The following is a 27,384-nucleotide window of genomic DNA, read 5'->3' as shown; positions in this document are numbered from 1 at the left end:
GAAGGCTTGAAATTATAATCTTAAAATGGTAAAATGAGAAATACTTCCTAATTCTTTATAATTGACAGTTTGCCAGATACTTTCATAGGAGATCTACATGACTGTCAAAAGACATCTTGATCCCTAAGATGTTTAAACACAATTCAAAAGGAAGTATATGTGACCATCCCTGGGAACATGTTTAGTAACTTTTGTCATGTTTTTCCAGAGAGGGCCACATATTGTTTCTAAGGACAATTGTGGTGTTAAGTAATATATTCACAAAGTGGCCCAGTCCCAGCAGTTTTGTTTTTGAAGTGTTCAGCTTCAAACAGAAAAAAAGCAATAAACACCATGCCATATTTAAACTTTGTTGGGGATTTTTTTTGTGCTTTTCACATTTTGTATAATTGTATTTCAGCCTTATGCATCTTCTCATACCAACCCTTTTCCACATGAAGTACCCAGCTGAACCAGCTAAAGCAACTTCTCCTTTTAATCTTGCTGAGAAACCAAAGACTGTGCAGTTGCTGTTGGATTTTATGTTGGATGTCCTTCTGATGCCTTATGGGTAAGTGCAAAGAAACACATGTTCTGCTAATTTGGATAAAGAAACCCATGCAAGTACTGGGAGAGCACAGAGAAAAGCTCTATACGTGTTGCAAAGAAAGTCCTTTAGTAATCTGTGTAAAGTTTTGAGTTTAAAGTATTTCTTTATTAATTGAACCTTTATCCCAGAGGTTCCCAAACCTGATCCTGGAGGCATCCCAGATAGGTTTTCAGGCTATCCACAATGAATATTCATGAGATAGATTACATGCAGTGGAGGCAGTACATGCAAATCTCTCTCATGAATATTCATTGTGGATATACTGAAAACCTGACTGGCTGGGATGCCTCCAGGATCAGGTTTTGGAACCACTGCTTTAACCTCACAAAAGTCCTTTAGTGTAAGATGCGATTTACTAACAAGCACATACTAAGTAGTTAATAACGGACTTTGGTTATAACAATCTAAAATCATGTCCCTGAAAATTCATCTTACAATGGCAAATATCTACAGTGAAATTATCTTCCAAAACAAAATTGTTGGCTGTATATACTGAGAAGACTGAAAAATCTGCTCAGTTATACAAATTTTAGAAAAGTAATTCAGAGTATCATTACATCATGTTTTGACTCATTGATGGTCAGATGCTTGGTTTAAAGAAAAGTTATTTACGGGCATTACAAGTAGTATAAAGTGTGGTGGCAAGGGTTTTGACTGGTAAATCTAGATTCAGTCATATGACCCCAGTATTGAGAGAGTTGCATTGGCTTCCGATAGAACAGAGGATTAAATTTAAGATCTTGAGTCTGATGTTTAAGGTACAAAATACAGGTATCTTCTGTATTGGCATCAAAGTTACACGTACATCAGCCTAGATGATTATTGAGATCCAGAGGCCAATGTTTATTTGATGTTGCATCATATCAAGTGATTAGGTTGGAGGAATGCAGAAATAAGATCTTTTATATAGCAGGTCCCATTTTTTGGAATGCAATGCCGAAGCAGTTGAGAGAGCATCAGAACCTAATGGAATTCAGGAAAGAAGTAAAAACCCTGTTATTTATTGAGGCTTATAGTAGAGCCTAATTTGTTATAGACTGTGAGCACAGCATGATGATGTATATTCACTTGGAGCACTTATAATAATGCTCTATGAAGAAAGATTTTTATGTATGTATTGTTTGTTTTTATTGTTGTACAATGTGTATGAGATTTTACAATTGTGTATGTGATTGTGATCTGCCTAGAACTTTTGGCGATAGAGCGGAATATAACTTTTTTTAAATAAATCAATAAATGTTACAAAAATGGATCAGTATATATGGCCCAGAGACACAAAACAGGATAAAATCTCTAACAGCTGGAGAGGTGTCACAAATACAAAATAAACAATAACAATACATTTTTTAAAAGACAAATGTGTACCTGCTTTTCTGTGGTTCAGTTTGTTTAAAACTTTGAGAGTGGTGGTTCTCAACCAGTGTGACAGAACACACTGGTATGTCCTCAAGAGTTGGGAGGTGTATCACCAAAAGTTTGGCAGACTGTAAACAGTAAGCCTGTGCTTTCCTTAGAAACTATCTCTGTGTGCAAGCTGGGGAGACCAGGGATCCTGAAAGTCCTTCTTCTTCCCCACTACACCCAATCATAACTGCTGCTACCGGCCCCAACTAGATATGTTGTAAGTCTTCTGTCCATTTCTTTTGCTACATAACTTCTGAGTCTCATTTTTGCCGGGTTTGGTGTTGCTTCACAGTATCTGGCAGTGGAGGAATTTTGTGTTGCTGTTACTGAGTTGACACCAGAATTTGAATATATATTTGTTTTATATGACAAGAAATTTGGGACTGATGTGTTGCATCCTGTTTTTTTTCTGATATGGGATTGAATGGTAGGTAAATTCACACTAAACTTAGTGTCAACAATGAAATATTTAGTTACTAGTGGAACCATGCCCGTTTCCTCAACAGTGAAACTGGCCCTAGGAAGGCTGTCATGTAAGCTTTTTTTTTTTCTCTCTCCCCTGCCCTCCCCTCCATGTTCAGCAATTCTTCCCTTCCTTCCCCTCCATGTCCAGCGATTCTCCTCTTCCCTGCCCTCCCATCCGTGTCCTGCGATTCTCTCCTCTACTGTCCTCTCATCCCATCCATGTCCATCAATTCTCCTCTGTCCTGTCCTGCCCTGCCCTGCCCTCCCCTTCCCTTCCCTCCCCTCCCTCCCTCCCCTCGATGTCCTGTGATTCTCTCCTGTCCTCGATTTGTACCTGAACGTTCTCTGGCTGGCTGACGCTGGCTTCCATTCCGTTCGTAACATCCCTCCTGACGTCAGCTCGCCTCCAGCATTTCCTTCTCTCTCACTGATCCGCCCTCTGACATCATTATGTCTTGACGCGAGGGCGGGACAGTGAGGGGGAATGGAACGTTGGAGGCTGGCTGACGTCAGGAGATGTTACGAACCCAGGCAGCCAGACATGGAACGTTGGAGGTGCAAATTATTATATAGGATTTGTTCAACAAAGAATTTTAGTGTTCAGTATGTCACATACATGAATATTGTCTGTCAGGTGTGTCGCAACAGAAGAGAGGTTGAGAACCACTGGTTTAGAGTAAGGAATGTTGTTGCTTTTTGGCTTGATTAACTTTCCTAAACTTTTCCACTCCTATTACCTTGGAGTCAGCTAAAGGAAAGGAAAAAGTGAAAAATGTTATGAATACATAAAAAATACAAATAGATCCAATTCATTGTTCAGTCTTGTTGGTGCTATGGTATCGAGTTAAAAAATGAGGTGGTGGTCTTTTCTAAGTAGCAATGTATCTGTCACCACCTTGCCACAATGATTTGATCACTTTAAAAGCCAAAAACTTCATATCAGAAAAAGAATGATTAATACAATGTTCTATCAAAGGAGCTCCAATATTGTTATGTATATTACATCTGTGTTCAATCATACGGGCTTTAACTTTCCTTTTGGTTTTTCCAATACGTACAAGGAAACAAGGGCAGACAGTAATGTATATCACATTAGTAGTGTTAGTCTGAAAAATGTCTCGGTGGATAAAATATTTCCGTTTCATTGAAACAGATGAATCCAGCAACAAGTGGGTTATGACCATCTGTCAGCAGGTGGAGGGCATTACTGAACTCTTATATAAGACAGTGAGCAGCCTGATCAGGCAGTATTTTCCTCTATCTTAGCAGGTGGATAGATGGTGTCCCTACAGCTCTGGGATTCTTCTGCCAGTGGTTCCTGTTTTGGTTCACGTGTTCATTTGAGCTCGGGAGTATTAGTCTTGCACTGGTGCTTTTTGGGGTACACCTGGTGGTGCCAGGTTCCTCTCTCCCTCTTCTTCCCACTTCCAGCCGCAGAGCTCTTTATCCTTGCAGGGAAAAAAAGAAGGGTTTTGTTTTCTGGTCACACCTTTTTGGTGTGAGTGGATTCTTATTGAAGGGGGTTTGAGTAGTGCAAAATCCAGCAATTCTCCTCAGGCAGCACAGTAGGGATGTCACCGGGGTAAATGCACCTTTAAATTTTTAATTAACTCGGGAGAGTCTCGTTTTGCTTTCACTTTTGTTTTCTTGCTAGTGGGGCTTGGTTTTAGCAGTTTCTGGTGTGTGTGTTGCCCTTTAGGAGCGTCAGAGCTCGGCTTGGGTGAGTTCTGGGCCTGTTCCCTCAGCAGGTGTTGATTCCCGTGCGGGTCTTGGCGCAGATCAATCCCCTCATGACTGTTTTGTAGAGTCATTGTGAGCAGCTTCAGTGGCCATTTTGGATTCCTGCAGTGCTGAGGCTTCTTTGCTGGTTCCCTCTTGAGTTTCCCTCACTTGGGGGTCATTGGGGCTTCCTTTCTCTGCACCCTCTGCAGGTAGGGGGACGCAGGAGCTATTTTCTCCTGAGTTTGTGCTGCTCCTTCACCAAACATTTTTGTTGAAGGCTGCTTAGACTGGGATCTCCAGCCAGGACCACAGTGTCCCTGTTGTACAGTCGGCCAAATGGAGGCGCATGGAGTCCTTTGCAGAGATGGCCTCCCCACCTTCTCCACCTTCTCTGGGTCCCTTGGAAGTGGGTGGATGTCTGCTGCATCCCTGCAGTCGTTGCTGCCTCAGAGACTGGAGGAGGGGGAGTTGCATATGGATGAGGCTGACGATCCTGCAGTTATCAGGATATCCCATAAGGAGGAACTGCCTGCCTTTATTACTAAGGCATTGGAGGTATTGAACATCTGTCCTCTGTCTGCCTCTGCTTCAAATCCTATAATGGTTAGCACCAAGACCCCTAGGGCTCTACAAGAATTAATTATGGTTCATGGGTCACTCTATATGCGAGTCTTCAGGTGGCTAGGGCCATGGCACACTTGTATCTCATCTCTCCTGAGGATTTGGAGAAGTTGCAATTGCCCAAAGTGGATGCCTTGGTGGCAGCTGTTACTAAGAAGACCACTCTTCCCGTGGAGGGTGGTATTGCTCTTAAGGATATCCAAGATAAGAAGCTGGAGTCTTCCTTAAAGTTGTCCTTTAGAGATATCTGCTCTTTCTCTGCAAGTGTCCATCTGCAGTTCTTATGCGGCTAGGGCCTGCTTGCTTTGGATTCAGAAGGTGGCAGATTCCCTGGGGGATTTGGTCTCCCTGGCTGGTCAGGATTTTCCTTCAGTGGAGATGGGTCTAGCCTATCTAGCTGATACTTTATATGACATGGTCAGGACATCCGCTAAACGAATAGCCTTGGTGCTATAACAGCCAGATGCTTGTTATGGCTTTGCCACTGGGTGGCGGATACTGCTTCCAAATAGCACCTGACTAAGCTTCCATTTAGAGGTAAGCTTCTGTTTGGGGAGGACCTGGAGAAATTGGTGAAGGACTTGGGTGACTTGAAGTCTTGGGGCGTTTTCCCAAGGACAAGCCTAAAGGCTCCTTTTGGTTTTCCCAGGTGCGTTCAAGCTTTAAGAACTCCAAGAGAGGTATAGGCCTTGTCGCTCTCAGGCCTACCAAAGGCTGAGATTCCAACAGAAGCAGCCTTTTTGCAGAGACAAGTGCAGATCTGCTCAGTCCAGCCAACCCTTTTCAGCCTTCCATTCTTCACAACGATGGGGTTCTGGTCCACTCTTCCCTCCCATTGGTTAGGTGCTGCCTTGGCAGTTTTTGCAAAGAGTGGGCCAAGATCACATTGGACCAGTGGATCCTGAATATTATCAGAGAGGGCTACAGATTGGAGTTCTTCGCTCCAAACGCTGATTTTTTTTTTTCTTGGAGTCCCCGTGTAAGTCTTCGCTGAAGCGACATATGGTGCTTTCCACCTTACAGATGTTGCAAGAGTTGGAGAATGGTAGTTCCAGTTCACGCTTCTGAGTGAGGCATGGAACATTATTCTGTTTACTTTGTGGTTCCAAAGAAGGGGAGGTACATTCAGGCTGGTTCTCGACCTGAAGCGGGTCTCTGCAGGTCTGACATTTTTGCATGGGGAGCTCTCCATGTCCTTGGATTTCAAGGAGACTTATTTCCATATCCCTATTTGTCCTCCTCACCAGCGATTCCTTTGGTTTGTGGTGCTGGGAAGACATTTTCAGTTTCAAGCCCTGCCGTTCTATCTCTACAGCTCCATGGACCTTTTTCCAAGGTCATGGTGGTGATGGAGGCCTTCCTCTGCAAAGAAGGGATCACGGGGCACCCTTATCTGGACGATTGGCTGATCAAGGTGTCCTCTCATCGGGAGAGTGTGAGAGTAACCTCTGAGGTGATTTACTCTGCTGAAGTCCCTAGGTTGGATTATCAATTTTGCCAAGTGTCTAGTGTCACCGTCCCTGAATCTGGAGTATCTAGGATTCATTTCGATACTTGTCAAGGCAGGGTGATCCTTTCAGATCTCCAAAGTGAAAAGCTCCAGTCTCAGGTTCACCTGTTTCTCTCTTTTAAATCCGTAGGCATGGGATTATGTCCATGTAGTGGAGTCAATGGCAGCAACATTGGTTGTGGTTTCCTGGGCCAGGGCACACATGAGGCCTCTGCAATTCTCCATTCTGTTGCGGAGGCCTCCTGTGTCCCAAGATTACCAGCGGTGTCTTCCCTAGGCGAGGTCCAGCAGGAGCTGGTGTCTATAGGCTGCTCATCTTCGCCGGGGAGCTCCCTTGGGGTCACCACAATGGATCATGGTGGTCACATGCCAGCCTTTTGGGCTGGAGAACGCATTTTCAGCAGCGCTATGTACAGGGCCTCTGATCGGACCGCAGTGGCCGATCAATCAGCTGGAGCTCATAGCTGTAGCTGTTCAGAAGGCTCTGTGAGCCTTTCAGGATGTTCTGCAGGGGCTCCCAGTCCAAGTTTTGTCAGACAATAAGATGGCGGTCTCATAGATCAACAGTCAAGGGGGGACTCTCACAGCATTTAGGTGGCGCTGGAAGCCCTGCTTCTTCAGTGGGTTGAGTGCCATTTTCCTGTTCTCTCGGTGGCTCACATCATTGGCATGATAAATGTTCAGGTGGACTTCTTGAACAGCAATACACAAGGAAGTGGGAACGGAGGAAGGCTAGACGAACCTCAGGAACAATGAAGTTAAAAGTTTATTGCTATGATGTGCATAAAACACTACAAAAATAACATAAAATCAGTATTTAAAATTCAATATGTATAAAAATGACCACAATAAAATAATATCCTGAACAGACATGCCCTAGTTGCAGGGGAATGGGAGCTGTCGCCCAGAAACATTTCAACTCATCATTGCCAGATATAGGGATTGCCAATTCTAGATCTAATGGCTTCACATTGCAATGCAAAGGTGCCTTGGTTCTTCAGCAGAAGAAGAGAATTCAGATCTGAGGGGATCAATGCAGTTCTTCCGTTCTGGCTGGAATTGGACATCCTCTACATATTCTCCCTTGGCCAATGATAGGCAGGGTACTTCACCAGATCCTTCTCCATCCCGGGCTGGTCATCTTGATAGCCCCAGACTGGCCACATAAGCCTTGTTATGCAGATCTTATGTAATTGCTGGGGGATCATCCATTTTGGCTTCCACTACTCCCAGACTTCTCTCACAGGGTCTAGTTCTCATGGGCAATCTTTCTCAGTTTGGTGTTATGGCCTGGCTTTTGAGTGGTCGCAGCTAAGGAAGAAAGGTTACGCAGAGGGTGTGATCACCACCTTCTTGTTGCAGATGTGGAAGCGTTCCATGTCTTCTGCATATGCTCGAGTTTGGAGGATGTTTGAGGCATGGTGCTCAGAGTGGGCACTTTTCCCTTTTAAATCTACTTTGTCCCATATCTTAGCCTTTTTGTAGGACTGTTTCAAAAAGGGGTTGGCATACAATTCCTTGCAGGTGCAAGTGGTTGCCTTGGTCTGCTGTCAGAGGCAAGTGGGACTCCTTGGCCGCTCATCCAGATGTCCCGTTTGTTTTTCTTGAGGGTGTCATTTATCTAAGATCCCCTCTGCGCCTGGTGTGTCCTCCGTGGAGATTTAATTTGGTTCTCTGGGTGCTCCAAAAGGCTCCTTTTGAGCCTTTGATGAGGAGGGCTACCATTAGTGTTGGCAATGGTGTTTCTGGTGGCAGTCTCCTCGGCAAGGTGGATTTCAGAACTTCAGGCCTTGTCTTGCAGATATTCCTTTCTTTCCTTCTTGGAAGTAGGGGTCACTAATCTCATGGTGCCTTCCATTTTGCTGAAGGTTGTCTCTGGGAATCATAGCAGATGAATCCAGGGTTCCACCATCTTTGATATAACAGATTGTCTTACTTGATTATTTTCTTTCCTTGAATCATAGCAGATGAATCCAGAGACAAGTGGGTTATGACCATCCACCAGCAGGTGGAGATAGAGGGCAAAACATATTGGAGTTCAGTATTGCCCTCTATCTCCACCTGCTGGTAGATGGTCATAACCCACTTGTCTCTGGATTCATCTGCTATGATTCAAAGAAAGAAAATTCAGGAAAGACATTTTTCCTTGTACGTGGGTGTACAGATTCAGGAAGAGACGGAGGCGGTACAAACCTTACGTGGTTAATGTCCCACCCGGTCACTAATCTCTTCTGTGGCAACTTTACGGTATTGCATTTGTATTTTTTAATTTTCAATTTTTCTGTATTGTTACCAATATTAAATATATGTTTACCTCTTCATATTATAGGCCCCTGAAGCAGGCATTTTACTGAAACACGGCCCATCTCGGGTCTTTGAATAAAGGCCGTTTCTTCACACCAGTTCTTGAGGCCTACATGCTTTTCTCTTGCTATTCTTCACAAATGAAAGGTCATGATGAGTAGGACCATAAAAAAAAACACTGATAGGAATAAAGTGAGGTAGAACTTGAATAATTTTCAGAACATTATAAGGAATTATCTGAATGAAAGTATACAAAAAGCATTAGGGTCATTGAAGGAACTTGGAGGTTCTGGTGGTTCCATTGTCTAACTTTTCAGTTTTAGTAATTTTGTTGACCTTTTGTTCTAAGTTTCAAAGAAAAAGAAAAAAAAACCCAAGAAGTTACAACAACATAGCATATGAGATGTACAGGTTTCAAGACATCAGATGCATACAAAAAGCAAAAAAAGGAAGATAAAAAAATATTTAAGCTTTTTAAATATACATCTCAAATGGAATATTGGGGTTCTGATTATATTGTTCCATCAGCTTCCAAATAGTCAAAACTTTTGCCATGGCTCTGTGCTTGCTTACCAACAGGCTTCACATTTATATGTAGTGCAGACAGTTTATCACCAGAATTGAACATTTGTCAAGCACAAATTCTTCCAGGTCATCACTGTGGTATACAAAGCTATCAATAGTAAAATATTCAGTAAGATAAAAGATGGATTTTGGAATAACATCTTGCAGTGTTACCACTTAAGAATTGCAATTTTAAAGGTTGGAGCAAGCAGCAGTACCAAAATCTCAGATCTTGTTCCAGTCTTGGTTCCAAAAGCTAGTTAAACAGGGACATGCAAATAGCATGTATTCTAAGGTTCAGCACCAAGATTTTAAGAACTGCACTTATCAGGCTGTAGTTTTTGATCTATAGAGCTGTAAGGGAGTCTAGTATGGTGGTAAGCCAGCAGAACCACAAGTCTTGAACAGATCAACCCAAAATTAGTCCAAGGAATATCTTCTATATTTGTTCTCTCATTCCAATCAATCAGCCACATTTTTGAGGTAGCTGTGAAATTCACTAGTCTTTTATAAATTAAGAAGCTTCTTGCTTTACTTCGATGGGTTTTTTTGTACCAAAATAGGGAAGTCTAGGTCGCTATCATGTACTCAAGCCCTCCTTTTACTGTGTTTAATAACGTGGATTAACTGTAGCCATTAGAAATATTGAATACTAGTAAAAAAGGCCCGTTTCTGACACAAATGAAACGGGCGCTAGCAAGGTTTTCCTCGGAGTGTGTATGTTTGGGAGAGTGTATGTGAGAGTGACTGTTTGAGAGTCAGAGTGAAAGTGTGAGTGTGTGTGCGAGAGAGAGTGAGTCTGGGTGTGAGTGTGTTTGTGAGAGTGTGTGTGTGAGCCGTGCCCTCCCAATCCATGCCCATCTGTCCCCTGCCCCCTCCATTCATCTTTTTCCAGCAATTCCCCTCTTTCCCTGAGCCCTGCCCTCCCAATCCATGGCCATCCATGCTCCTCTGTCACCTGTCCCCTCCATTCATCCCTATCCAGCAATTCCCCTTTCTCCCTGCCCTGCAATCCATATCCATCCATGCCCATCTGTCCCCTCCGTTCATCCCTATCCAGCAATTCCCCTCTCTCCCTGAGCCCTGCCCTCCCAATCCATGCTCCTCTGTCACCTGCCCCCTCCATTCATCCCTATCCAGCAATTCCCCTCTCTCCCTGAGCTCTGCCCTGCAATCCATATCCATCCATGCTCCTCTGTCACCTGCCCCCTCCATTCATCCCTATCCAGCATTTCCCCTCTCTCCCTGAGCCCTGCCCTGCAATCCATATCCATCCATGCCCATCTGTCCCCTCCATTCATCCCTATCCAGCAATTCCCCTCTCCCTGAGCCCTGCCCTCCCAATACATGGCCATCCATGCTCCTGTCACTTGCCCCCTCCATTCATCCCTATCCAGCAATTCCCCTCTCTCCCTGAGCCCTGCTGTGCAATCCATATCCATCCATGCCCATCTGTCCCCTCCATTCATCCCTATCCAGCAATTTCCCTCTCCCTGAGCCCTGCCCTCCCAATCCATGCCCTTCCATGCTCCTCTGTCACCTGCCCCCTCCATTCATCCCTTTTCAGCAATTCCCCTCTCTTCCTGAGGCCTGCCCTCCCAATCCATGTCCATCCATGCTCCTCTGTCCCCTGTCGCCTCCATTCATCCTTTTCCTGCAAGTCCCCTCTCTCCCTTCCATGCCCCCCCTTCGCATCCTTGCCCTCCCCCTTCGCATCCATGCTGTCGTTTCTCCCCTGCCCTCCCGCTCCCATTGTTCTTCTTTACTGCCCATCCTCTTCTCTTCCCCTTTTTTTTTTTTTTTTTCTTCTTCTTTTTAAATTTACCTCCGTGGCGGTTCCGGCAGTGCAGCGTCAGGGAAGGAGGCGGCGTTCCCGACGTCTAGCCTTTCCTTCGCTGTGTTCCGCCTTCTTCTGACGTCATCTTTGACGTCAGAAGAAGGCGGATCTCAGCGAAGGGAAGGCTGGAGACTTCGGGAGCGCCGCCTCCTTCCCTGACGCTGCGCTGCCGGATTTGTTTGTTCTTGTTTCCGCTCCGCCCTCGACGTCATGACGTTTGACGCGAGGGCGGGGCAGAGACGGCTGGGTGGCTTCACACCACGAACGCCACGAACCCTTCAGGGAGTGTTTTAGTGACTTCAGAACGTTGTTTTCATTAGAACGTTCACGGTGCGTTTTATTATATTAGATTAGAAAGATAAAATCAATTGATTTTGGGGTAACAAATCTCTAACCACTCAGATTTTAGTCTGTTGTCACCTGTGCGATGATGATGATTTTCTATCTATGAGAAGCATAGAATTGTTTGCTTATAGGGAATCAAACCTAGAGTCTATTTTTACATGAGGCATCATGAGTGGATTGTACAGGTAATATGGCACATAGGCAATTAGGAAGGGGATACTTATTAGACCAGCGGTTCCCAAACCTGGTCCTGGAGGCACCCCAGCCAGTCAAGTTTTCAGGATATTCATAATGAATACTCATGAGAGAGACTGCATGCACTGTTTCCACATCTCTCTCATGAATATTCATTGTGGATATCCTGAAAACCTGAGTGGCTGGGGTGCTTCCAAGGGCCAGGTTTGGGAACCACTATATTAGACTATTAAATAGAAGTGGTCTTATTTTTGCTTGTTCAATAGCTAATCAGTGTGGTATACAAGTACAACACTTTTATATACAGCTTTATCCCCACTTCAGGGTCTAATGGGATTTACAAAATAATAAGATTAATAAGTAAAATGCAGTTTATAAAATAATAGAATTAATTAATAGATAAAAGTACACAAAATATAAACAAACTAAAACAAAACCCCAAACTATCCTAATCAAAATTTGCCATATAAAATTTTTTCAACTTTTTTTTACAAAATGATAATTTTAATCTATTCTAATGAATTAAAGGCAAGGTATTTCAAAATGAGGTCACAGAAAAAGAAAATAAGGTATTAAAAATTCTCAGAAAACGAATCCCTTTGGATGTAGGCATGCCCACCAATTCCATGGAATCTATCCATTGACAACCTTATGTCAATAAAACATTTGGTGGTATGTGTAAAAATACAAGAATTGAATTGTAACCCTCCCCCACCCCCCCCATTTTTTTGGATGCCTAAGCCTTTTCACTGTACAATGTCTCAGATGCACTCATTTCATGTCTTTTCTGTTTGTGTTTATAGGATTCTTAGAACAAATCACTAGCATGTTTTCTTCTTTTGTGTGTGTGTGTTATTGGATTTTTTTGTTTTTTTTGCTTTCCTAGATTTGTCCTGAATGAACCCCAGGGTCGCCAGAGCTCATCAGCTCAGGACTCCCCTGTGTCTGGCAGCACTGGAAGCACTGGGATCCCTCAGCCACCTCCAGGCATGAGCTTCTATGCAGCAAAACGTATCATGGGAGAAAGCCCGTGGACAGCTGAACAGCTAGAGCAGGTGAAATGAGCCCTCCCCCCTCTACTTTCTAGCAGTGATCTGAATTGCTGTATATGAGCTCTAGAACAAGTGCAGGAACTTCTGAGCGTGGAAATGAAGAGCAGAGTTCTTGTCTGTCTTGGGTACAGTAGTCTTAGCATGGTCAAAGAGACTTTTTGCTTTATTTAGACTCTCGCATAGGTGCACACAAAAATTTACAGCTATATAATTATCTGAACTGCGCAACACATTTCACAAAATAAGAGGTTGGGGGATGTTTACTGTTTTGAAAATTCTGCATTGTTCTTCCTGGAAAGACAGAACTACTAATGACACCATAGGATGTCTGAAGAAAAATGTTGTTTTAGGGACTGATTTTATGTAGACAAATATGCGAGTCCAAGAATTGGTTCTACAAGGGTGGGTAGTGGGATTTAGACCTCTTATAACAGTACTGCTGGTTTTGGTAAAGGGCAGATGATGTAAAGCTTTACCTATGGTACTTCTCTTTCCACCTCTACTAGTAAGTGACTTCAGTTGTCTGGTGCAGTATTCAAGTGGAAAAGATTGAAATAAAAAATAAATCAGAAATCAGCTTGGATAAGATTGATATTCATCTGGCGGTGGTGAGCTTTTTTTTTTAGCTGCTGCCAGCGTTATTCCTGGATATTCATTGCCAGGCACTGTCATTGAATATCTGGGTTTATGTGGCTGGCTATCTTTTATGCAGTTAAGTGTGATATTCAGCATTTAACCACCTAAGCAACACCACATAAAGACTTTTTATACAGTTTGATATGGCCACTTAGACAGTTAAGTGCTGAATATCGGCACTTATGCTTAAATGCCAACTCTGCCTTCGGCCTGCCCACAAAATAACTGGCTTTCACTTTAGTAGTCTGTGGGGATATTCAGTGTCAGTAACCAGTTAAGTGCCGTTGAATATCAGCGGATAGCCCCAGTGATTTTAACTGTCCAGTTAAGTCTTATTGTATATTGCATAGACTTTTATGTCTTTGAACATAATTTTTTCCCTGTGCTTTGGGACAGTGCAAACTGGGGATAGTGAAGTTCCTTGAGGCCGATCAAGTTCCAGAACTTGAAGCAGTGACGCATCTGGTGATTGCATCCAGTGACACACGACACAGTGTGGCAACTGCAGCAGACCTTGAGCTGAGAAGCAAACAAAGGTAAAAGCTTGAATTTATTAGTTGATTGGCCGGGTTGTGTACATCTTGGGGGGAGGGGGGATCACAGTCCACTGGACCTCCAAGGGATTTTGAGTTGGGGGAGTGGGGAGGCACTGGGGGGGGGGAGGGGTTCTGGAAGCAGTCCACTGGACCAACGGGGATACTAAAAAGGGAAAGGGAATGGGACTTGATATACCGTCTTTCTGTGGTTTTTGCAACTACATTGAAAGTGGTTTACATGTTATATACAGGTACTTATTTTGTACATAGGGCAATGGGGGGTTAAGTGACTTGCCCAGAGTCACAAGGAGCTGCAGTGGGAATTGAACCCAGTTCCCCAGGATCAAATTCAGCTGCACTAACCAGTAGGCTGCTACTCAACTATGGGGTTGAGGGGTCCATGCACTTGAGCACCTACCGTGGGGGGGGGGGGGGGGGGGGGGGGGGGGGAGCAGCCTGCTTGTACTACTATACAGTGCAAGCAGACTTCTGCCCATAATGACAGGTCCAGATCTACCATAAAATTTTGCATGTTAAAGGTAGCCAAGTAACTAACTGTGCATTACTTGGAATGTTCAATTTAATACTAATGAGCTCCTTGTAATGCATTTGCGTAGGGTTTTTGGTAGCTGCTAATGGCATGCCATGGAAAACCCCTTTGTGCATTACTGGCTAAATAACGTTTGCTTTAGCTGGCTACAAACCAGCATGGTAAGCTTTTGTGAATCGAGCCCCGAGTGAATAAACGGATTTTCACATTCTTTTCTTTAATATTATAATATATGCTGGTGTTTGTGTCCCTTACTTGTTTTGCTCATTTGGCAGTTCTTGTAGTAACGCTTTTGGTACAGGCCACCTTTTTTAATTTTATTTTTTTAGATCATTTTCTTTCTTAATCTGAATAGCAACCATGAACAACCAATAAATATAATAAGGTTTCAAACATCCTGATTCAGCCCTAAGAGTATCGATGCTTACCAACAAGCTGTCTGATCCAATCCATCTCTGTGTGCTCAATATTATTAATAAAGAATAATAGAAATGATACAGCAATTCCCCCCCCCTCCCCAAGCCCTCCCACTTCTGCTGGAAGAAAAGAACTGACCTGATCTCAAACATGAGCTGGAACTTGGACCCCAAAAACTTCCAATGTTTCAGCAAAGATACTGTCTCGTCCTACCTCAGTGTGAGCACCTCTCTGTTTCTGTGCCTGTCTACTTTAACCCTTCTCTATGGCCCTGCATCGTCATAAATGCCCTCCCTCTCTTCCCCTGCTCCACCCAACCCTTTTTTTTTTTTTTTTTTACCTCAGGTGACATCTGAACCATCTCTAGATGGTCTCAAACTTACCTCTGTTTCCCCATAATGACCAAGTTAGTTTATAATACTTCATCATTTTCCTCCAAGCAATATTCCATTTCAGTGTCGTTGGACCTGCTTCCTTTATCCAGTGCGCCGCAGTTACCGGGCTCGTGCTAGCAGCAGCCTAGTAATCAACTCCCCCCTTACCATTCTCCCCATCTAGACTTCTGGTCCAGCTTCCAATTGCTAGGAACCTTTTCTTATAGCAGCTACCATCCTTACCCAGAATGATTGGGTGACCCCACAATGCCATCACATATGATCAAAGGATTCCACCCCTCCACACTTTCTACAGCACGTTTTGGTTTCTCTCTGTCCCGTCAAAAACAAAGCCTTAGATGTTGTGTAGAATCCATTCACTGTTTTATATTGCAGTTGTTTGTACTCTATATTCCAGGAGCACAAGTGAACATACCTATAATTTCCACTCATGTGGAGATACATGCCAGTTGGCTTGCCCATGCCTCTTATGTTCCTGTCCACCCTTTCCCTCAATCAACAGCAGTTTTTTGTAACCTGGGTCCTTAAATAGAACCATTTTAACTGGGATCGGCTTCCTCAGTATACATCTATTATTGCCCTCCAGGTTAAGATGGTATCATAATTGGAAGTATGCAAAGAAAGAAATCGTCCTCTCCTCTGTAACACTGTTCACCCTCACCCCACTATCTTCTACCAGCTGCTGAAACCTAGTAACCCCCTTCCTTCGTCAGGGTCATGATATGCGCCTTCCAAGCTCCCTGGGAAAATGGTTTGAAATCTCTCAGCTGAGCTGCCAGAAAAAAGCTTCCCTGCCCTTCCCTCCCCTCCAGTCCTTAAAATATCCCTGCACTCCTGTATCAGAGGACCTCAGAAAACGTCCCCCCACCTTTCTCCCCTCCCAACCCTAGCATGATGTTTCATCTCAAACATTGAGTGAAGTTTCAAAAAAGCTTATTTAATATATAGCCAAGAGACTGACTGGTGATGGTCATAGTGGTGTATGACTACTTTCAAAACAACTGCCTTATAGCACCTGTGCATTAGGGGGTCAGTTCATGCCCCCTGCATCCTTCCCTTTAGCAAGTCTTTCCTGGCTGATCCTTGCTGTCTTCCAACCCCAAAGGAACTTTTGGATCCTCCACTGCCAATGATGCAGTTTTTTGCAGGGATATGGGCTGGTGCTAGGGTCTCTGCCAAAGTGTAGAACAGGAAAAGTTCTCTACGATGACGAATCACAGAAGGCAAAAGTAGAGAATAATAGACGATTCACCACTGGAGACGTGAGTCCAACAGTCTTTATTATATCAAAGATAACGACCCGACACAGGCCGTGTTTCGACGCTAAAAAGCGTCTGCATCAGGGGTCAATAAATACACCAAGTAGTGAATGCAAAACGAAGAGTCCTACTTGTATTTGTGTTGTCAGCTCACTGATCACGTAGCACCAAACAGAATGTGCTGGATACAAACTATCAGTTTGCTCTGATAGTAGATATAAATATCATGAAATAAAATTGACTATCTCTAAAACTACTTAAAAATTATTGTAGCTGGTAGAAACAGCACCAATGAAGGCTGTATTTTGTGCTCCTTTTTCTACACTGTTCTATACAATACAGTAATATATGGCCAGGTTTCAGTGAGGATATTCTCTTTACTGATGGGTTCATCTTAACTGTTGTAATCTGCCTTGGGAAGCCTGGTGTTATAAAGATTGGAAGTAAAATTAAACTCTCCTTTCATTGGAGCATATGGAATTACATATTCACCTCTTCTCTTTTGTATAAATGGATTATTCTGTTTTTTTTGTACAAATGGATTATTCCATTTTGAGCATGTTTCAGGGACTAGTGGTTTTTGGAAGTCAAAATAATAAAAATATTTTCTTTCATGCAGATCTCTCATTTGCTTAAACATCACTAAATGGGCTATAAGCCCCTAATGCAGTCCATTTTTTTTTTAAATATTTTGTCCTTGTGATGACTTACACTGTGCTAATCCCCACCCCCGCCGCAGTAATATCACCATCCCCCTTTCCGCATAGTACAAAACCCCTCTCCCACACACTGCAGTCCTCCCAAGAAGACCTACCTTGATCCTTGAAGGCTGCCGTAGGGTATAGTGACCTCTGCGGGGGCAGGAAAGAATCCCACTGTTTCCTGCCCTCTGTCGCTGCTCTGTCTCTGCTTTGCTGTTCTGTGCTGTGGGCTGTGCCGCCAGGTTTTCAAAACGGCTTCCGAGACTTTGCCTCGGCAGCCATTTTGAAAACACGGTGGCGGCACCTGCGGCATAGAAGAGCAAAGCGGAGACGGGAGTGGCAGAAGGCAGCAAAGAGTGGGATTCTTTCCTTCCCCGCAGCTGCAGAGGCCACTAACCACTAGGGCGGCCTTCAAAGATCAAGGTAGATCTTCTTGGGAGGGCTGTAGTGTAGCACAGGGTAAGCATGACAGTTTCTGGCGCCCCTCAAAAGTTGGCGCCCCCTGCCATTCATACCCTGCTTACCGCGTTCCACCGGCCCTTGGGATATCAGTGGGTAATTGGGTAAACAAAAATGTAAACCTGGTGAGAATCATTTTGTAAACCGCTATCCTCCCCTACCAGCTTAAGATAGTCCAGTTATATCTTCTCCATTTATGAAGGATAGTTCAATGCATATAACCCCCTTTGTCTGAGGAGATGACCACCTTTAAAGGGGAAATCTGCCAACCAACTACCCCTCCCAACCCCCACCCCTAAGGCTTTGTTTTACTCATGGGGTTGCTTTCAGCCTGTCTTGGAATTACTCCACAGTTACGCCACTCTCTACAGTGGTGGATGGTTGTCCATAATCTCACCCGGGGACTTTCATTTCAGCCCCTTCCATATCACAAAGTCCTCACCACGGATGCCTCCATGGTACATTGAGGTGCTCATCTCGATGGCCTTCATACACAGGGTTCTTGTTCCCCACAGGAGAAACAACATATTAATCTCCTGGAATTGCAAGTGGTCTGGAATGCCCTGAAAACTTTCTAAGACCGCATCCTTGATCAGATAGTTCTCGCTCCCACAGACAACCAGGTTGCGATGTGTCACCTGAATAACAAGGAGGAACAGGTTCTTACTACCTCTGTTGACAAGCAGACCAGATATGGACTTGGGCAGCTTCTTGAAACATTACTACTACTACTACTTATCATTTCTATAGCGCTACTAGACTTACGCAGCGCTGTACACTTGAACATGAAGAAACAGTCCCTGCTCGACAGAGCTTACAATCTAATTAGGACAGACGAACAAGAGATAAGGGAATATTAAGATGAGGATGATAAAATAAGGGTTCTGAACAAGTGAATAAGGGTTAGGAGTTAAAAGCAGCATCAAAAAGGTGGGCTTTTAGCTTAGATTTGAAGACGGCCAGAGATGGAGCTTGACGTACTGACTCAGGAAGCCTATTCCAGGCATATGGTGCAGCAAGATAAAAGGAACGGAGTCTGGAGTTAGCGGTGGAGGAGAGGGGTGCAGATAAGAGAGATTTACCCAGTGAACGGAGTTCCCGGGGAGGAATGTAGGGAGAGATGAGAGTGGAGAGGTACTGAGGAGCTGCAGAGTGAATGCACTTACAAGTCAATAAGAGGAGTTTGAACTGTATGCGGAAACGGATAGGAAGCCAGTGAAGTGATTTGAGGAGAGGGCTAACATGAGCATAACGACCCTGGCGGAATATTAGTCGTGCAGCAGAATTTTGAACAGATTGAAGAGGAGAAAGATGGCTAAGTGGGAGACCTGTGAGAAGCAAGTTGCAATAGTCTAAGCGAGAGGTGATAAGAGCGTGGATGAAGGTTCTGGTAGTGTGCTCAGAAAGGAAGGAGCGAATTTTGCTGATATTATAGAGAAAGAAACGACAGGTTTTAGCAGTCTGTTGAATATGAGCAGAGAAGGAGAGAGAGGAGTCGAAGATGACCCCAAGGTTACGAGCTGATGAGCAGAGAAGGAGAGAGAGGAGTCGAAGATGACCCCAAGGTTACGAGCTGATGAGCAGAGAAGGAGAGAGAGGAGTCGAAGATGACCCCAAGGTTACGAGCTGATGAGACAGGAAGGATGAGAATGTTATCCACAGAAACAGAGAATGGGGGAGGAGGGGAGGTTGGTTTAGGGGGAAAGATAAGAAGCTCAGTCTTGGTCATGTTTAGTTTCAGATGGCGCTGAGACATCCAGGCAGCAATGTCGGACAGGCAGGCTGATACTTTGGCCTGGGTGTCGGCCGAGATTTCTGGTGTGGAGAGGTAGATCTGGGAGTCATCAGCGTAAAGATGATACTGAAATCCATGGGATGAGATCAGAGTACCAAGGGAAGAAGTGTAGATGGAGAAGAGAAGAGGTCCCAGGACAGATCCCTGAGGTACACCAACTAACAGTGGGATAGAAGTAGAAGAGGATCCACTAGAGTATACACTAAAGGTACGCTGGGAGAGATAAGAAGAAAACCAGGAAAGAACAGAGTCCTGAAATCCAAGTGAGGACAGCGTATCAAGGAGTAGGCTGTGATCAACAGTGTCAAAAGCAGCAGATAGATCGAGAAGGAGCTGTTTATCTAGTTAGGAAACAGAATGCTGTGGCAGACAAATTGAGCAGAGTCCATCAGCCTCATGAGTGGTCCTGTTGGGGACCCTAGTGATAAATCTTTTCATTTCTCCTCACAACAACAAGCTTCCCAGCTTTTATTCCATAATCTCTGCTCCCAACTGAGTATTCCCAGATGCCTTCTTGCTCCGTTGGGGAATGGATCTTCTATATGTTTTTTTCCCACTGCTTCTCATTAGGAAAACTCTCTTCTCATACTTCTTAGAGACCAAGGGACCATGATCCTAATTGCTCCCTACTGGCCGTGTCAAATTTGGTTCCATCTTCTCCTAGAATTATCATCCAAGAAACCATTGAGGTTAGATCCTTTTCCAACCCTAATAACACAGAACTAGGGGTCTCTCCTCCATCCAGACCCTCCCTCTCTGGCCCTGACGGCTTGGTTTTTGATGACATAGACTTACATTCCTTAAATCTTCCAGACAGTGTCCCTAGGATACTCCTAGCCTCTAGGAGACCACCTGCGTAGACATGTTACTGTTTTAAATGGAGAAGATTTTCCTTCTGGCATACAGCCAGAGCACCCGACCCTGCTAGGTACCTTCTCCATCGTTCTGATTCTGGCCTCAAAGCTAACTTGGTCAGAATACACTTGCCATTAACACTTTTTGTTTTTTTTTGTTAAATTATTCTTTTATTGAAGTTGGATAAAACAAGATAGGATTAATAACCATAAAATACAAAAGACCAAGCAGAAACAACATCCACAACCAGACAACTTCCAAATTCCCCGCCTACCCCCAACAGTTAAACCCAACTCCTTCCCTGCACCACCACCACCCCCACTCCAAGAAGTTACCAACTTACAAATAACAGTAAACCATCCCGATCTGAGTCATCCACGTGGCCATTAATGCTTTTCATTCTAGAGATGATAGTTTTGATTCATTCCTTGATAGTTAGATTCATGAAAGGTTTATTTCATACCAACCTCCTATTGAACCACCTCTGGTAGTGTGGGATCTCAGCGTCATCCTCACAGCTCCCATGAAACCTCCTTAAACCACTCCTTTCTTGTTCTCTGTTTGTTCTTAATAGCACTTCTGCCAGAAGAGTAAGTGAACTTCAAGTCCTTGTGGCAGATCACCTTACTCCAGATTCTACCACGACAGGGTTGATCTCTGAACCCACTCCATATTCCTCCCTAATCAGTCCATTGTGCTTCCTGTCTTCCTCCCTAAGCCACAATGTAACCCCTAGGGGTTAAAGTAAAATTACCTTAGGCTGCTGGGGCGGTGACCCGGTCAGCAAGTGAGCTGCAGGTGGGCGTGCGGTTAGCTGGCACGCGCTGCAAGGGTGCCTCAAGGAGGGAGAGACAGCTGACAGCATGAGCCAGATGCTGGCTCATGGCTGAGCTGTGCAGCGGGCACGTGCTGGAAAGAAAACTAAAAATAAAGCACTACAGGACTTTAAAAAGGCATGAAATATGTTTAAATGTTAAATGCTGTATAATGTTAAAATGTTATAATTTATTGTAAAATTTGTGTTTTGGAGTTGTTTAGTGTACTTTGTTAGTGCAGGGGCTCGTACTGGGCTCGTGTCATGTTATAAAGGTTCTAAACTGTGTGTTTAGGCAGTTGGGAGGTAGGTTTGATGCTGAATAGATCTTTGTTAATGGTCTCTGGTCAGCTGTGAGGAAAAGTCTGTTTTAAAATGGATTAAGTGATTTTTAAGAACTGTATGTGTGTTGAGAAGTGTGACTGAATTAATTTTTAAAGCCTCCCATGTCTTTTAAGGCTTATAGAGTTGTGACTGAGAGCTGTATGGTAAAGCTGCTGTTTTAATAATAAAATAATTTGATATATCAAACAATATTATTAACAGTTTGATAAGCTGGGGTGGCTTGTTCAGCTAATAATTTGTCACACTGAGTATTTATGAATAATATGTTCTCCGAGGACAAGCAGGCTGCTTGTTCTCACTGATGGGTGACGTCCACGGCAGCCCCTCCAATCGGAAACTTCACTAGCAAAGTCCTTTGCTAGCCCTCGCGCGCCCGCGCGCACCGCGCATGCGCGGCCGTCTTCCCGCCCGAAACCGGCTCGAGCCGGCCAGTCTTCTTTGTCCGCACTCGGTACGGTCGTGTTTTCGCCGTGTCGAGCCCCGGAAAGTCGACCTCGCGCGTCCAATTTGTTTGAACGTGTTTTTTTCCTTCGGGAAAGCTTTGTCCTAGTCGGGAAGTGCTCCGGAAACCCCCCGCCGGGTTTCGTGTAAATCCTCCCCGTACTTCCAGCTTTTTTGCCCCGGTAAGTTTTCTTTCGTCGTCGGGGTAGGCCTTTTTTCGGCCTCGGTCGAGATTTTTTCTCCCTCTAAATTTGGTGCTTCGAATTTCGCCATTTCGGCTTTTGATTTCGCCGGCGTGATTTTTCCGCCCATGACATCGAAGCCTTCCAGCGGCTTCAAGAAGTGCACCCAGTGCGCCCGGGTTATCTCGCTCACTGATCGACACTCGTCGTGTCTTCAGTGTCTGGGGGCCGAGCACCGCCCTCAGAACTGCAGTCTGTGTTCCCTGCTTCAAAGGCGGACTCAGGTAGCGAGACTAGCCCAGTGGAACGTGTTGTTCTCGGGCTCTTCGTCGGCATCGGCACCGGGATCTTCGAGTGCATCGACGTCGTCAGCGTCCAGACCATCTTCCTCGGCCGCCCCTGCATCGAGTGCATCGAGGCATCGGGCCTCTGCATCGGCGCCGAGACATCGGATAGCTGCATCGACGTCGGTGGTACCAGGACCTCGTCTGCTGATGTCGTCGGACGGTGGTGCATCGGGTGGAGTGCAGGTGAGGGCTGTCCATTCCCCTGCTGGTGGCGGTGAGCCCTCGGGTGGGTCTCCGCCTACCCTGAGGGCTCCTGCGGTACAGCCCCCCCGAGATCGACCTTCTTCAGTCTCGGCCCCGAGGAAGCGACGGGTGGATTCGACGTCCTCCTCGTCGGTGCCGGGGAGCTCCGGTGACATGCTTCGGAAGAAATCGAAGAAGCATCGACACCGGTCTCCTCCCCGTGTCGGCACCGAGAGCTCTGGGTCGCCGAGGGATTCGGCACCCAGCAGGCATCGGCACCGAGAGGACCGCTCACCCTCTGTTCAGGAGGTGTCGATGCGCTCCGCTCTGGACAGCCCGGAACAGCCTCCACGCCCGGAACAGGTACTGACGTCGACGCCTGCATCGACCTCTCAGCCTTTCTCTGCAGCCGCTCTAAACGAGAGCCTCCGGGCCGTTCTCCCAGAGATTCTGGGAGAGCTGTTGCGCCCTACCCCTCCGGTACCGGCGGTGCTTGCGCCACCGGTACCGTCGAGCGTGGCGCCGGCTGGCCCATCGCCCAGGTTGAGGTCCCCGACGTCGGTACCGCGTGCGGTACCGACCGCGGCTACCTCCCAGGAAGGCTCCCCGACTACGTCGGCGGAGGGAGCTTCGCCGATGCGGGCGAGGGAGTCTACCTCTCGACGCCCCCATCGTGGACAGGGTTCCACGGAGTCGAGCAGGGCGAGGTTGCAGACACAGGTCCGTGAACTTGTGTCTGACACCGAGGGTGAGGCCTCGTGGGAGGAAGAGGAAGATCCCAGATATTTCTCTGACGAGGAGTCTGGGGGTCTTCCGTCTGATCCCACTCCCTCTCCTGAGAGACAGCTTTCTCCTCCCGAGAGTCTGTCTTTTGCCTCCTTTGTCCGGGAGATGTCTACGGCCATCCCCTTCCCGGTGGTTGTGGAGGACGAGCCCAGGGCTGAAATGTTTGAGCTCCTGGACTATCCTTCTCCACCTAAGGAAGCGTCCACTGTTCCCTTGCACCATGTCCTGAAGAAGACATTGCTGGCGAACTGGACCAAACCATTAACTAATCCCACATTCCCAAGAAGATCGAGTCCCAGTACCGGATCCATGGGGACCCAGAGCTGATGCGCACTCAGTTGCCTCATGACTCTGGAGTTGTGGATTTGGCCCTAAAGAAGGCTAAGAGTTCTAGGGAACATGCTTCGGCGCCCCCGGGCAAGGACGCTAGAACCTTAGACTCCTTTGGGAGGAAGGCCTACCATTCCTCTATGCTCGTGTCCAAGATCCAGTCTTACCAGCTCTACACGAGCATACACATGCGGAATAATGTGCGGCAGTTGGCGGGCTTGGTTGATGCTCTTCCCCCTGAGCAAGCCAAGCCTTTTCAGGAGGTGGTCAGGCAGCTGAAGGCGTGCAGAAAATTCCTGGCCAGAGGAGTTTATGACACTTTTGATGTTGCGTCCAGGGCCGCTGCTCAAGGTGTGGTGATGCGCAGGCTCTCATGGCTGCGTGCCGCCGACCTGGAGAATAGAGTCCAGCAGCGGATTACGGACTTGCCTTGCCGTGCGGATAACATTTTTGGCGAAAAAGTCGAGCAGGTGGTAGAGTCTCTCCACCAGCGGGACACCGCATTCGACAAGTTCGCCCGCCGGCAGCCTTCAGCTTCTACCTCTACAGGTAGACGATTTTTCGGGGGAAGGAAGACTGTTCCCTATACTTCTGGCAAGCGTAGGTACAATCCTCCTTCCCGACAGCCTGCGGCCCAGGCTAAGCCCCAGCGCGCTCGCTCTCGTCAGCAGCGTGCGAATCAGCAAGGCCCCGCGGCTCCCCAGCAAAAGCAAGGGGCGAGCTTTTGACTGGCTCCAGCAGAGCATAGCCGACATCCAAGTGTCAGTGCCGGGCGACCTGCCTGTCGGAGGGAGGTTGAAAGCTTTTCACCAAAGGTGGCCTCTTATAACCTCCGATCAGTGGGTTCTCCAAATAGTCCGGCAAGGATACACCCTCAATTTGGCCTCTCAACCTCCAAATTGTCCACCGGGAGCTCAGTCCTACAGCTTCCAGCACAAGCAGGTACTTGCAGAGGAACTCTCCGCCCTTCTCAGCGCCAATGCGGTCGAGCCCGTGCCATCCGGGCAAGAAGGGCTGGGGTTCTATTCCAGGTACTTCCTTGTGGAAAAGAAAACAGGGGGGATGCGTCCCATCCTAGACCTAAGGGCCCTGAACAAATATCTCGTAAAAGAAAAGTTCAGGATGCTTTCCCTGGGCACCCTTCTCCCCATGATTCAGCAAAACGATTGGCTATGCTCTCTGGACTTGAAGGATGCCTACACACACATCCCGATACTGCCAGCTCACAGACAGTATCTGCGATTTCAGCTGGGCGCACGCCACTTCCAGTACTGTGTGCTACCCTTTGGGCTCGCCTCTGCGCCCAGGGTGTTCACAAAGTGCCTAGCTGTGGTAGCAGCGGCGCTTCGCAGGCTGGGGGTGCACGTGTTCCCATATCTCGACGATTGGCTGGTGAAGAACACATCCGAGGCAGGAGCCCTGCAGTCCATGCAGATGACTATTCGCCTCCTGGAGCTACTGGGGTTTGTGATAAATTACCCAAAGTCCCATCTTCTCCCAGTGCAGAAACTCGAATTCATCGGAGCCCTGCTGGATTCTCGGACGGCTCGCGCCTATCTCCCAGAGGCGAGGGCCAACAACTTGTTGTCCCTCGTCTCGCGGGTGCGAGCGTCCCAGCAGATCACAGCTCGGCAGATGTTGAGATTGCTGGGCCACATGGCTTCCACAGTTCATGTGACTCCCATGGCCCGCCTTCACATGAGATCTGCTCAATGGACCCTAGCCTCCCAGTGGTATCAGGCCGCCGGGGGTCTAGAGGACGTGATCCACCTGTCCACGAGTTTTCTCGAATCCCTGTATTGGTGGACGATTTGCTCCAATTTGACTCTGGGACGTCCCTTCCAAATTCCTCAGCCTCAAAAAGTGCTGACCACGGATGCGTCTCTCCTGGGATGGGGAGCTCATGTCGATGGGCTTCACACCCAAGGAAGGTGGTCCCTCCAAGAAAGCGATCTACAGATCAATCTTCTGGAGTTGCGAGCGATCTGGAACGCTCTGAAGGCTTTCAGAGATCGGCTGTCCCACCAAATTATCCAAATTCAGACAGACAATCAGGTTGCCATGTACTATGTCAACAAGCAGGGGGGCACCGGATCTCGCCCCCTGTGTCAGGAAGCCGTCAGCATGTGGCTCTGGGCTCGCCGTCAAGGCATGGTGCTCCAAGCCACATATCTGGCAGGCGTAAACAACAGTCTGGCCGACAGGTTGAGCAGGATTATGCAACCTCACGAGTGGTCGCTCAATTCCCGTGTGGTGCGACAGATCTTCCAGGCGTGGGGCACCCCCCTGGTGGATCTCTTCGCATCTCAAGTGAACCACAAGGTCCCTCAGTTCTGTTCCAGGCTTCAGGCCCACGGCAGACTGGCGTCGGATGCCTTCCTCCTGGATTGGGGGGAAGGTCTGCTGTATGCTTATCCTCCCATTCCTCTGGTGGGGAAGACTTTGTTGAAACTCAAGCAAGACCGAGGCACCATGATTCTGATTGCTCCCTTTTGGCCGCGTCAGATCTGGTTCCCTCTTCTTCTGGAGTTATCCTCCGAAGAACCGTGGAGATTGGAGTGTTTTCCGACCCTCATCACGCAGGACGAAGGGGCTCTTCTGCATCCCAACCTCCAGTCCCTGGCTCTCACGGCCTGGATGTTGAGGGCGTAGACTTTGCCTCTTTGGGTCTGCCAGAGGGTGTCTCCCGCATCTTGCTTGCTTCCAGGAAAGACTCCACTAAGAGAAGTTACTTCTTTCATTGGAGGAGGTTTGCCGTCTGGTGTGACAGCAAGGCCCTAGATCCTCGCTCTTGTCCTACACAGACCCTGCTTGAATACCTTCTCCACTTGTCTGAGTCTGGTCTGAAGACCAACTCCGTAAGGGTTCACCTTAGTGCAATCAGTGCATACCATTACCAAGTGGAAGGTAAGCCGATCTCAGGACAGCCTTTAGTTGTTCGCTTCATGAGAGGTTTGCTTTTGTCAAAGCCCCCTGTCAAGCCTCCTACAGTGTCATGGGATCTCAATGTCGTTCTCACCCAGCTGATGAAACCTCCTTTCGAGCCACTGAATTCCTGCCATCCGAAGTACTTGACCTGGAAGGTCATTTTCTTGGTGGCAGTTACCTCGGCTCGTAGAGTCAGTGAGCTTCAGGCCCTGGTAGCCCAGGCCCCTTACACCAAATTTCATCACAACAGAGTAGTCCTCCGCACTCACCCTAAGTTTCTGCCAAAGGTTGTGTCGGAGTTCCATCTGAACCAGTCAATTGTCTTGCCAACATTCTTTCCCCGTCCTCATTCCTGCCCTGCTGAACGTCAGCTGCACACATTGGACTGCAAGAGAGCATTGGCCTTCTATCTGGAGCGGACACAGCCCCACAGACAGTCCGCCCAATTGTTTGTTTCTTTTGATCCCAACAAGAGGGGAGTGGCTGTAGGGAAACGCACCATATCCAATTGGCTAGCAGATTGCATTTCCTTCACTTACGCCCAGGCTGGGCTGGCTCTTGAGGGTCATGTCACGGCTCATAATGTTAGAGCCATGGCAGCGTCGGTAGCCCACTTGAAGTCAGCCACCATGGAGGAAATTTGCAAAGCTGCGACGTGGTCATCTGTCCACACATTCACATCTCATTACTGCCTGCAGCAGGATACCCGACGTGACAGTCGGTTCGGGCAGTCAGTTCTTCAGAACCTGTTTGGGCTTTAGGATCCAACTCCACCCCCCGAGGGCCCTGTTTGTTCTGTTCCAGGCTACACTCTCAG

At 46.7% G+C, this 27,384-nt stretch overlaps 1 protein-coding gene across 2 annotated transcripts in view; it reads left to right on the top strand.

The window, feature by feature from the left end:
* The window catches only part of ECPAS (Ecm29 proteasome adaptor and scaffold), a 318,939-nt gene that overhangs the window by 69,549 nt on the left and 222,006 nt on the right, over window positions 1-27,384 (top strand). For both annotated transcript variants that reach the window (XM_030193760.1, XM_030193758.1), the window contains exons 5-7: window positions 401-550; window positions 12,443-12,611; window positions 13,641-13,780. In XM_030193760.1, coding sequence (XP_030049620.1) covers window positions 401-550; window positions 12,443-12,611; window positions 13,641-13,780 — 459 coding nt within the window. The remainder of the gene's footprint in view (window positions 1-400; window positions 551-12,442; window positions 12,612-13,640; window positions 13,781-27,384) is intronic.

This window comes from Microcaecilia unicolor, chromosome 2 (assembly GCF_901765095.1).
Source record: "Microcaecilia unicolor chromosome 2, aMicUni1.1, whole genome shotgun sequence".
Classification (NCBI taxonomy): Eukaryota; Metazoa; Chordata; class Amphibia; order Gymnophiona; family Siphonopidae; genus Microcaecilia; species Microcaecilia unicolor.
This window is presented reverse-complemented; position numbering and strand designations above follow the sequence as displayed.